This window comes from Mobula hypostoma, chromosome 11 (assembly GCF_963921235.1).
Source record: "Mobula hypostoma chromosome 11, sMobHyp1.1, whole genome shotgun sequence".
NCBI classification, from domain to species: domain Eukaryota; kingdom Metazoa; phylum Chordata; class Chondrichthyes; order Myliobatiformes; family Myliobatidae; genus Mobula; species Mobula hypostoma.
The window spans coordinates 63,044,930-63,058,252 of NC_086107.1; the positions used below are offsets into that span (position 1 = coordinate 63,044,930).

Here is a 13,323-nt window from a genome sequence, read left to right on the forward strand (position 1 = left end):
GCAAGGTTCAACACTATATAAGAATGGGAGTTAAATATAATTATGCAAGTATTGTGGTAAAACCTACTAATGAACATTAATTATAAACCTGAATATTAAACCACATGTCAACAGGAAAACATTGGATATCTTTTATACAAGAAAAAAAAGAGAAAATACTCAGCATTCCTGTGATTTCCAGCAACTTCTGGATCTAGAATAGGTCAGATTGATACCTATGATGGAATTCATTCTGGTAGCATAATTAATTGGCAATTTTTTCAGAGGGTTAGACTTGTTAGTAAGCTAAAAACTTATTCCATTTCTACATATGAATGAAATATAGCATCCACTGTGTTATACCATCAACTCTTTTATCTATGGCAGGAAGCCATGGTTGTGTAAAGCGAGTGGAGCCAGCTGGGACTTGTCTGCAGAGCGGGAGGTTACAGAGTGATTTGAAGACAGTTCTTTGTGGACTTTACGCACAAGTTATAAAAAGTAAGCGGGGCTTGTCGGGTTTTGTCTGCGGAGCAGGAGGTCGTGGAGTGGTTTGAAGGTAGTTCCTTGTGGACTTCATGTATTAATTTTAAAAAGTGACTGGGGCCTCTCAGGAATTGCCTCTGGAGTAGGAAATAGCTTGAGTTAACAGTAACTAGGGTTAATTGGCAAGCACCGATAAAAAAGAAGTAGCGTTTGAGTGGAGTAGCCATTGCGTGAGTGGTCAGGCTTTGGTTCAACAGGCTTAGGCAAGAACAGCCGCAAGCTAGTAGTTAGATTTGAGAGTCAGAAGCATAACAAATGTAGGTAGAATGATGGTTCAGGCACTGGAATGCTTTTGGTGAGATGTGAAATTTCAGGGTATCTAACAGTCTCCCTGATGAATACATCTGCAAGAAGTCCAGCCAACTTCAGCTCCTGACTGACAAAGTCTAGGAACTGGAGCTGGATGCACTGAGGACCATCTGGGAGGCTGAAAACTTCACAGATGAGTCTTCTACTGCGATAGTCTCACCCAGAGTGCAGACTTCCCATGGTGACAACCAGGAGAAGTAAGGGGAGTAAGCAGTCTATGCAGAGTTCCCCTATGCAAATCTACAGAACATTTACAAACACCTTTGTGACACCAGGGACATGCAGAGCATGTGGCAAGGTATGCAAACAATAACTGATTACATGTCCACCCTGTGCATCAATGACAGCGATACCTCTCTTTCTGATGGGTTGAATGCTTTCTATGTACCGTTTGACCAATTGAATGAAAATATACCCTCTCTGGACACAGCCGAGGTGAGCAGGACCCTAGCCAAGGTACACCAATCCAAAGCAGTGGGGTCAGACTACATACCTGGTCAGCTGCTCAAGAACTGTGCAGCCCTGCTAACAGAGGTCCTAATGGACATCATAATATCTCTGAAACTGTCCCCTGCCCCTGTAGGTAGTGCGATGACATTTGCAATTCATGTAATGAATTATTTAAAGAAACAAAGATGTTTAATCAAACAATGTCTATACAAGGTTACTCAAATATTACTGAAGTATTAAATACACAGCAGTTGGGACTCAACACCACATTTCTGCAACTCGATCTTTGACTTCTTGGCAGAAAGCCCTGTCTGTGTGTTCCATCCACTGCAGTTCCTGCTGCTGACTCTTGACTGCTCTGTTAGCGTCAGCTCAAATTGCATCATCAAGGTCGCTGATGATACTACAGTGGTTGGCCTCATCAGCAATGATGATGAGCCGGCACACAGAGAGGAGGTAGAGCGGTTTGTCAAAGGAACAACAACCTGAGTCTCAACTCAGACAAGACAAAAGAGATGATCGTCGACTTCAGGAGGGCACAGGTCAACCGCTCTCCATTGCACATCAATGGCTCTGCTGCGGAGAGAGTGAAGAGCATAAAGTTCCTTGGTGTGCACATAATGGATGATCTAACCTGGACCTGCAACGTTTCCTCACTAGTCAAGAAGGCACAGCAGCGTCTACACTTTCTGAGGAGATTGAGGCGTGCAAGGCTCCCGGCCTCCATTCTAACAACTTTCTACAGGAGCACCATTGAGAGTGTCCTGTCTGGCTGCCTCATTGTGTGGTACAGAAACTGCAAGACTCTACAGAGTAACAACTGTTGAGAGGATCATCAGGATCTCCCTTGCCCCCATTTGTGACACTTACTGGAAGTGTTGAAGATGATGGGCCCAAAGCATCATTGAGGATCCCTACCACACATCCCACAATCTCTTTGGGCTACTACTGTCAGGAAGGAAGTACAGAAAGATCAGGACTAGGACTACCAGGCCGGGCAACAGCTTCTTCCCTCAGGCTGTGAGACTAATAAATACGCTGCCGCCACCGAGGTTTCGTTGCTAGGACAACGAGCTGTTTTACTGTACTATTTACTGAACACCAACACTGTGCATTACTACATGCATTTTGAATTATATATAATTAACTTATGGTATAATATTTTGGTTTATCTGCAGTGTGTGATATATTGTATGTTGTGTGGGTGCACCCTGGTCCAGAGGAACATTGTTTTGTTTGGTTGTATATATGAAAATAAGACTGATCTTGAACTTGAAGGATACTCCTTTGGACACTGCTGGGAGGAGATGACCTATCAGGGTGCAGCAGCGGGCATGCCAGTGGCACTATAACTGGCTCTGAGGCACAGCAGGGAAAGGTAAAGTCAGGCAGAGTGATAATGGCAAGAGACTCATTAGCGAGGGAGATGGATAGGAGATTCTATGGCCAAGAAAGAGCAGGAAGAACGTTGTGTTGCTTCCCAGGTGTTAAGGTCCAGGATGTCCTGGGGCAGCTGCAGAAGTTTCTCCAGGGACGGTGAACAGTCAAAGGTCACTGTGCACATTGGTACTAATGACACAGGTAGAAAGGGCGCAGAAATCCTGTGCAGTGAGTATAGAGAGTTAAGGATGAGGCAGAAGAACAGGACCTCAAAGGTAGTAATCTCTAAGTTACTTGCTATGCCAGATGCTTGTCAGGGCAGGAATCGGATGATGGTACAGATGAATGAGTGGCTGAGGAAGCGGTATAAGGAGCAGTGCTTGAGATTTCTGGATTATTGGGATCTCCTCTGGGGAGGGTTTGACCTGTACAAAAAAGGACAGGTTACACCTGAACCCAAGGCAGCACAATATCCTTGTGGGCAGGTTTGGTAGAGCTGTTGGGGAGGGTTTTTCCATCTAAGTTGGCAGGGGAGTGGGAACTGGAGTGTTTGGGCTAGAGATACGGCAATTGGTATACAAGTATATCGGTGTTTGGTGAGGCTGTGAGAAAGGACAGGCAGATGACAGGGCAAAACTGCAGTCAGTGAGATGAGTTGAACTGTAACCTGGGGACAAAGTTGGAAAGGATGATGAATGGAGGACTGAAGGCATTATATTTGAATGTGTACAGTACACGGAATAAGCTAGATGACCTTTTGGCACAGTTACAGATTGGTAGGTATGACATTGTGGCCATCACTGAGACATGGCTAAAAGAGTATCTTAGTTGAGGGCTGAACATCCACGGATACACATTGCATTGAAAGGACAGGCAGGTAGGCAAAGGGGGTGGTGTGGCTCTCTTGGTAAAAAATGAAATCAAATCCTTAGAAAGTGGTGACATAGAATTGGAAGATGTTGGATCCTTGTGGGTAGAGTTAAAAAATTGCAACAGTAAAAAGACCCAATTGGGAGTTATTTACAGGCCCTGAACAGTTGTCAGGATAGACAATATTAATATCAATGGGGAAATAGAAAAGGCATGTAATAAGGGCAATGTTACAATAGTCATGAGGGATTTCAATAAACAGGTAGACTGAGAAAATCAAGTTGGTGCTAGATCCCAAGAGAGGGAATTTGTAGAATTCCTGCATTTAGAGCGGCTTGTTGTTGAGCACGTGAAAGGAAAGGCAATCCTGGATTGGGTGGTGTTGTATAAAGTACCAGATTTAATTAGGGAGCTTAATAAGGTAAAGGAACCCTTAGGAGCAGGGATAACGATATGATAGAACTCTCCCTGCAGTTTGAGAGGGAGAAGATAAAACCAGATGTATCAGTATCACAGTGAAGTAAAGAGTTACAGGGCATGAGAGCAAAACTGGCCAAAGTTGATGGGAGGAGGACACTGGTAGGGATGACAGCAAAACAGCAATGGCAGTTCAGAAGGCACAGGATATATACATCCTGAAGATGAAGAAATATTATAAAAGGAGGATGAGGCAACTGTGGCTAACAAGGGACAGTCAAAGACAGCATAAAAGCAAAATAGAGAGTATATAATATAGCAAAAAAAAAGTGGAAAGTTAGAGGATTGGGAGCGTTTTAAAAACCAAATGAAGGCAACTTAAAAAAAAGGAGATGAAATATGAAAGTAAGCTAGCCAAAGATATCAAAAAGGATACCAAAATATTTTTCAGATACAGCAAAAGTAAGAGAGGATATCAGACTGCTGGAAAGTTATGCTGGAGCGGTACTAATGGGGGACAAAGAAACGATGGACAAACTTAATAAGTACTTTAGTCTTCACAGTGAAAGACACTAGCAGTATGCTAAAATTCTAGAGTGTCGGGGGCACATGTGATTGTAGTCCTATTACTATCGAGAAGGTGCTTGGGAAGCTGAAAAGTCCAAAGGTAGAACGGTCATCAGGTCAAGATGCACTACACCCCATGGTTCTAAAGAGGTAGTGAAGAGGCATTAGTAATGAACTTTCAAGAATCACTAGATTTGGCAGTGGTTCTGGAGGGCTGGAAAACTGGAAGTGTCACTCCACTCTTTAAGAAGGGAGGGAGGCAGACAGAAGAAAGGGAATTATAGACCAGTCAGCCTGACTTCAATAGTTGGGAAGATGTTGAAGTCTATTGTTAAGGATTCTGGGTACTTGGAGGCATATGATAAAACAGGCCAAAGTTAACATGGTTTCCGTAAGGGGGAAATCTTGCCTGACAAATCTGTTGGAATTTTTTGAGGAAATAACAGGCAGGATAGACTAAGGAGAGTCAGTGATTGTTCTTTACTTAGATTTTTCAGAAGACCGTTGACAAAGTGTCACACATGAGGCTGCTTAACATATTAAGAGCCCATGATATTACAAGAAAGATACTAGCATGGATAGAAAATTGGCTGATTGGCAGGAGGCAAAGTGGCAGATTGAAGGGGATCTATTCTGGTTGGCTGCCGGTGACAAATGGTGTTCCGCAGGGATCAGTATTGGGACCACTTCTTTTCGTGTTATTTGCCAATGATTTGAAGGGTGACATTGATGACTTTGTGACTAAGTTTGCAGACAATACAAAGATAGATAAAGGGGCAGATAGCATTGAGGAAGAAGGGAGTCTGAAGAAGAACTGAGACATATTGGGATAATGGGCAAAGAAGTGGCAGATGCAATATAGTGCAGGGAAGCGTTTGGTCACACTCTTTGGTAGAAAGAATAAAGGCTTAGTCTATTTTCCAAACAGGGAGAATATTAAAAAATCAGAGGTGCAAAGGGCCTTGGAAGTCCATGTGTAGGATTCCCTAGAGGTTAATCTGTAGGATGAGTTGGTGATAAGGAAGGCAAATGCAATGTTAGCATTCATTTTGAGAGGACTAGAATATAAGGGCAAGGATATGATTCTGAGGGTTTATAAGGCTTTGGTCTGCCCACACTTGGAGATCTAAAAAAAGATGTTCTGGCATTGGAGAGGGTCCAAAGGAGGTTCACAAGAATGATTCCAGGAATGGAAGGGTTAATGTATGAGGAATATTTGATGGCTTTGAGCTTGTACTTGCTGGAGTCATTGAAACATATCAAATATTGAAAGGCCTAGACAGAGTGGATGTAGAGAGAATGTTTCCTATAGTGGATGAGTCTAGGACCAGAGAGCACAGCCTCAGTATAGAGAGACACTCATTTAGCACAGAAATGAGAAGTAGTTTCTTTAGCCAAAAGGTGCTGAATCTGTGGAATTTATTGCCATGCATGGATGGCTGTGGAATTCATTGCCACTGACAGCTATGGAGACCAAGTCAGTGAGTATACTTAATGCAGAAGTTGGTAGATTCTTGGTTCGCCAGGGCGTCTAAAGTTACGGGGAGAAGGCAGAGGGGGATAATAAATCAGCCATGATGGACTGGTGGAGCAGACTCAATGGGCCGAGTGGCCTAATTCTGCCCCTATGTCTTATGGTCTTTTGCAATATATCATTAAACAGCTATAGTTTGATGGGGACATCCGTGGTATAGAAATGTCTTTCTACAGTGAGGAAGGGGAAGGAATTTTCCGAGATGCTGTTAGGGATAACTTTGGAGTTATGACATTATGGATAGCATAATTGCAAATTAACTAAAATAAAAAACAGTCTTCAATTGATAACTTCCAATTTAACTTCCAACTGATACTTTGTGGCTCGTGAAACCAGTCAGTGCGCATGGGACAATCTAATTCTATCCCATTGAAACCACATAGGGGAAGATAACAGATGAATGTTCCTGTTATCAAGGTTAAATTTATTTGCCAAATACTGTATGTTTGCATCTATTAAGAGTTTGCTGTGGTGTGTTGGTCAGGGTGCAACATGCAACAAAAAACAACATTGGACAATTATAATGAATGAAGAATCCTTTATATAAATAAAGTTAGTCGTTAATGTAGGGATATGGAATAAATGTGTATAAATACATAAATACTAGCATGTATTTACAATGTAAACACAATTACAGAAAGTGGCTTGAAGTGTTTACAGTGCAGTGACAGGGGTAATAGATAGAGGGGGTGGGGGGGGTTAACTGGAATGGTTGAGCAGATTAACTGTTTAGGGGAAGAAACTTTTAAGATGGTGAGGCTGTTTTAAAAAATTATTTATTTATTATTATTTATTTAGACATACAGTGCAGAACACTCCAGCCCAAAGAGCTACACTGCACAGCAACCCACCTATTAGTCAAATCATAGGACAATTTATTACGACCAATTAACCAACTAACCAGCACGTCTTTGAATTGTGGAAGGAAACCAGAGCACACGAAGGAAACTAATGCATTCATGGGTGGATGTACAAACTCCTTACAGACAGTGCCAGAATTTAACTCTGCATTCCAACACCCTGAGCTGTAATAACATCACGCTAACCGCTATGGTACCGTGGCACAGCATGGTAATAATAGCCCTATAGTGTTTTCTAGAAGGGTGCTATTGGAAAAGGCAGTTTGCAGGGTGGGTAGTGAATGCAATGATGTTTTCTGCCTGCTCTTTCACCTGGACCAAAACAAGTCCTGCAGTGATGGTAGAGTGCAGCCAATGACCCGTTATGCTGCCTGGCCTGCTGCGTTCACCAGCAACTTTGATGTGTACCGCTGTACAGAGAGTTCGCTGCAGCTTTCGTAGATTGTGAGAGGATGCTACACTAAACCAGACTGTAAGACAGTTAAGGCTGATGAAGGATTGATCTACATGGTGGCAGTGTAGAATCACACCAATACATTCTAGGGAAGATGTGCAGGAGACATGGTTCTCCTTTAGTGGTTCTCCAATGACCATTAGCAGATTGTGAAAGACGTATCCCTGCCACTTAATGCACAGCCCAGGAGAAATCTGTTTTGTCACTTGACCTTCTGTTTAGATGTACATGTATAAAACGTTGTATCAGGAGAGTGAACTTCGCTTGGATCCTCCTGGATCATCTCTCTTCTGAAGATTCGCTGAGTGAATAAAGGCTTTTATATTTCCCATTTACAGCTTACATGAGGGTAATTTTTTTTTTAGACAGTCACAACAGTGGAGAGCATTGGCCGATGAAGCGAGAATTATATGGAAAACACACAAAATGCTGGTGTACCTCAGCAGGTCAGGCAGCATCTACGGAAATGAATAAACAGTCAATGATTCGGGCTGAGACTCTTCATCTCGTCGATTTATTCATTTCCATAGACGATGCCTGACCTGCTTTCCTCCAGCATTTTGTGTGTTTTGCCTTGGATTTCCAGCATCTGTAGATTTTCTTTTGTTTGTGAAATAAGGATTACATTATAGAAACTGACCATCAACCCAATCAGAAATCAACACTTGTTTCCAATGAGGGCAAGTGATAACCTAAACTATTGTGATGTCATTAAAGGACCTCAGATCAAACATTGCAGAAACATTGTAGGTAGTATTTTATAGATGTAAATCAAGACTTTGCCACTGACCTTGATAAAGTCTAAGGGACTAATTCTCATTGCACCTTTCCCTAAAGACCAAACTTCATTGTGGATGTTGCCATTATTAGACTGCTGTTTAAATCTAATATTCAATAGTTACACTGTATATCTGAATGCTTACTTCTCCAAATACAAGGGGCTCTCGCGGTAGAAGCATTTATTTTCCGTTTCCATGTGAGTGAGCCTGGTGTAGTCATTCGGGTAGACAAAAGATAGGTAGACCTGCAGGAATATACAAATAACATGATAAGTACTGTACCAATTCCTGTGATCAGTCCTGAACATGATTTCTATGAATTGCATAATAATACAATATAAAAACATTGTGGGTGTGAAGTTCCAAAAGAGACTGCTTAGGTAAGTTTTTTTAGGTGTCAAAGGTTGAAGAAAGTTTGGGAAGGGTTGGAGAAAATCTCCAGAAAATTGTAATGGAACATTTCTGATTACAGTGGAAGAACATTAGAAAATTCCATTCACTTTTTTTCCCAGATATACAAGTAACTATTTTCATCGTTATAACAAAAGTATATGCTTTGTTTATTCAGTTTTTCTGCTTCTACATTTCTAAAGCTTCACCTCAACAACAGAAATAACATACTGAAAGAAAATAAATATATATACTGTATAATACTTTGTATGAGCTTGGGATTTTCCAAAGCACATTGACTGTAAGGAAATACTTATTAAGTGCGGCATAGTAAATGGTAACACAATCAACAATGAAATCATTACTAAACATCAGGTTATTTGTACGCATTTGCCGAGTGATGATTCTTGACTGGACAAAAGGGAGATGTCAGTGCCATGTGATAGGTTAAGTCCATCAAGAGCGTAAGATCCTCAACATCAATACTACATCTTAAGCACACAACCTCAATGTCTCAGTAAGGCACTAGAATGGCAGTCAGGATAATGTTCTCACTAAGGCTATGGAATTGATATATCCCATGTTGTTCAGGTTTATCTATGGTAGAGGACTCGAAATTAAGGGGGGAAAACACATACAAACCACCCATAAGGGGTGAGGAAAAAATAATATATGATATATATATTAATACATTTTATATATTTTTTCTTGGAAAAGAATGATGCATCTGTTCTGCCCTCATCACACCAGAAATGTGGGTTCACTCCTGCCCTCAGATTTTTCTCTGTGCAGTTCCACACGGGTTTCTTTCGGGAACTCTGGTTTCCTCCCAAAGATGTGTAGATTGATATGATAGCTGTAAATTGCCCCATGAAAGTGAGTGGTAGAATCTGCAAGGAGTTAAGGAGAACGTGGGGAGAACTTTTTTAATTACATTAATGGGTGGTTGTTGACTGGAATGCATTTAGTAGGATGAAGGACCTATTTCCATAAGTGTGGGGAATGAGCAGGAAATTGGGCTTTGGATAAGGATCAGATGAGAAATCTATAATGGGGAAATGATTCAGTTATCTTCATCCTAGCTTGGGAGTGGTGTAATTAGATGCTGTTTGGATGGCTTTCAAAATAGGAAAAAGTAACAGCCTTTGGACTAACGTAATGGTTGTGTTGATCACTTAGAATCAAAGTCTGCACTGAAGAGGATTTTTTAAAGCAGCTCATATCACAATACTCCTTGTGGAGTGAAATGGTAATTGAGTATTAACCATTGCAATTAGATATAATTTATTCTAACCGTTTTGGCCACTGAACCACTACGGTGGCAGAGAGGGAATAAGAATTGTTTAAAACACTAGAGATTTAAACTTATGAGGAAATGGTGGAATTGTTTTCTTAAGAAATGAGGATAGTTGGGAGAGATCTAATTAAGGCTTCAAAAATTATGATAGCATCAATGAAGCCAAGCAGGGAAATATGATGTACATTTAATGAATTAAACATCAGGACATTAGGATGGTGAATATTGAATTGTGAAATCAGTTATGAATGAATGGAATTGAAGCAGAGAGTGTAATTATGCTTAGGGGATAACTCCATGTGCACAGGAACGAGGCAGTGGAAGATAGGCTACAACACCATTAGCAAAATGCTGAAGGAACTCAACAGATCAGACAGCATCTATGAAAATGAATAAACAGTTGATGTCTTAGGCTGCGATGCTTCATCAGGACTGGAATGGAAGAGGGAAGACACCAGAATAAAATGGTGGGAGGAGAGAAGGAGGGGCAAAAGGGGGAGGTGATAGGCAGGTGAGCAGAAGAGGTAAGAGGCCAGAGTGGGGATTAGAAGAAGGACGAGGGAGAGAATCAGAAAGAAAAGAGAAAAAAATATCGGAAAGAGAAATTGTTATTCATGCCATCAGGCTGGAGACTACCTAGATGGAATCAGATGTTATTCCTCCACCTTGAGAGTGGCCTCATCGTGGCAGAAGAGGAGGCCATGGATTGATACGTCAGGATGGGAATGGGGATAGGAATTAAAAAGTTTGGCCACAGGGAAATCCTGCATTTGGTGGATGGAGCAGTAGGGCTCAATGAAGCGGTCCCCTAATTTACGACAGGTGTCACCAATGTAGAGAAGGCCACACCAGGAGCACCATATACAATAGACAAGCACAACTGGTACCATTAACTGAATCTACATAAAAGGACATAGGATTATGGATTGACGAGATGTTTGCTTAAAGTGCAGAGGATCTTGGAGGCCATAGGTTCCTTGATGATTAGAACACAGATATTGCAGCAGAAGAAGGCTATGTGACCTCCACCTCCAGTCTGTTTTGTCAACCAATTTGGTAATAGCTGATTTGAGTGGTATACCCCTTTCCATGTCACGGCCTCTGTTCCTCGGACATTTGAATTGAAGCGATGATTTTAAAGATGCTCCGTAAAGGAGAGGCAGCAAGCAGTTTAGGAGGAATCTCAGAGTTCAATGTGGCCACCAGTAAAGTAAAGGAGATGGAAAGCACAATGGGCCAGAACTAGAGGAAGCAAGAATATAGAGAAGTAACAGGACGTGTGTTAAATGCATTCCTGGACTTACTTTGGAGCTAACTTTGGCAATTCTAATTCTAACCAAAAAAGAAACGATGAAATGAAGTTTTACATAGAGTGAAGCTCAACTCTTTAAATTTTCTTCCTTTGCTGCAAATATCTGGTGCTCACATCTCCACACAAATGTACCAAAACAAAAACACAACAGGGCTACATCTTTCCCTAAAACCACTGCTTACCATGAATTCAGAAATGTGAGATTCAGTTGGTCCTGGTGTGCACATGCGTGTGTGTGTCGAACTTTGAATACGACTCAACCTGCAGTCCACTCACTAACTCAAACTCACTCTTTTTGCTTCTCACCACTCCAATCACAAATGGCGGTCTTTGCTCTGGAGTACCGCAGTGGATGCTGTAAGGATTCAGAACTCCTGGGCCAATTACTTTTAATGAGTCAGCACTACACAGTGCACTGAATTTGAAAAGGTTGTATTAATTATGAGGAATCATTTCTCTTTATTATCGTTGTTAACAGCACACTGCTAGAGGGGGAGCAGTGATAGGTGTAACATGGAGAATGAATTAGTTATGTATTCAATGACAATGGGCACCTTCCCACCGCAGTGATTGCTGCTCCAGGTAGCACTCTGTCACCATTTCAAATAGGATAAACTAAGTACTTCAGGAGAAACTGCTTTGGCAAAAGGGACGTAATACCTCTCTGGGCTATGTGCTTTCAGTGTTTCTGTTTCCACAAAGGGACTCTGTGATGGAATTACTTACAAGTGACACATTTATCTGTGCTTTGACCAGTATACAGAAAATATACTCAGCAGATTTCACCCGTGTTTTCAATGTGTCCTGAGTATTGTAATGTCTATTGCTTTCATGTTGCTGCAAATATTACCAGCAGAACATCTTTAATTGAAGCAAGCTATTCTCAAACTAAGCAGTGGCATCTGATATGACAATATAAAAAGGTCCCACAGTATAAAAAAAAGTTCTTAATTGCACACAAACCTTCGCATACTTTTCCATATAAAGTACTGAACCCAGACCTGCCATCAGCTATTTACATATAATGGTATCATTACTTATCAATTTGTTGAAAATAGAAGTATAAAATTAAGAAATTATTTACAGAGGTACATTCAGCAATTATACGTACATTTAGGAATAGCTTCTTCCCCTTTGTCATCACATTTCTGAATAGGCCATGAACACTAATCTTCTTTGAAGATGTCCTCAAAACTATACCTACTTGATCCATCTTATACCCTCTCTTTGCCCTCTTGATTTCTCTCTAGGGATATTATTAATCTTTTTATAGAAATTAGAGAATTTATTTGATATTGACTCCTAAATTCAATGAATGTTTCCTCCTATTTTTCTTACTGGAGCCTCAACATCTCATCAGCCAAGCTTCCCTAAACTTGTCAGGTTTACCATTCACCCTCACAGGAATATGCTGCTCATTGACACTTGCCATCACACTTTTAAAAGCCTCCCATTTGTCATTCATTCTTTTCCTTACCATCAAGCGTATGCAATCGACCTCTGCTAGGGAATGGGAATGTCGAACTAGACTTCTTTCTAATTCCCTTCAAATTAGCTTGGCTCCAGTTTAGGACCCTGACCTGTGGGAGTCCTATCCTTTATAATCACTATCTTAAAACTAATAGAATTATATTCACTGAAGCCAAAATGCTCTGTGACTTCCACTTCCACTACATGATCTACCTTGTTCTCTAAGAAGAGGACCAGTATTGGTCATCTATCTATTGACTCAGGAAACTTTCCTGGGCACATTTCAAAAATTCCACCCCATCCTTGCCCTTAACACCCTGGGTGGTCCAGTCAATACTTGAGAATTAAAATGACTCACTAAATCAACCCTATTTTTATTTATTTATTGGTATATAGCACAGAGTACGCCCTTCCCGCCCCATCAACCAGCAATCCCTCGATTTAACCCTAGCTTCATCATGGGACAAGTTACAATGACCAATCAACTTACCAACCTGTACGTCTTATAGGCAGCAGCAGGAATTAAACCCAGGATGCTGGTACTGTAAAGCGTTGTGTTAACCACCACACTACCGTGGCACCCTTCTATTTATTCTGACAACAATAAGCAATTTGCACAGTTTCGCTGATTTCCCTGGAACAGTAAAGCTTGTTGTACTTCAAGAACACCCTTCTTCAGATAAGGAAACAAATCTGTGCATAAAATTCC

At 41.1% G+C, this 13,323-nt stretch overlaps 1 protein-coding gene across 2 annotated transcripts in view; it reads right to left on the bottom strand.

The window, feature by feature from the left end:
* The window catches only part of LOC134353795 (N-acetyl-beta-glucosaminyl-glycoprotein 4-beta-N-acetylgalactosaminyltransferase 1-like), an 897,506-nt gene that overhangs the window by 87,948 nt on the left and 796,235 nt on the right, over nucleotides 1–13,323 (bottom strand). For both annotated transcript variants that reach the window (XM_063062183.1, XM_063062184.1), the window contains one exon: nucleotides 8,290–8,390. In XM_063062183.1, the coding sequence (XP_062918253.1) occupies nucleotides 8,290–8,390 (101 nt within the window). The remainder of the gene's footprint in view (nucleotides 1–8,289; nucleotides 8,391–13,323) is intronic.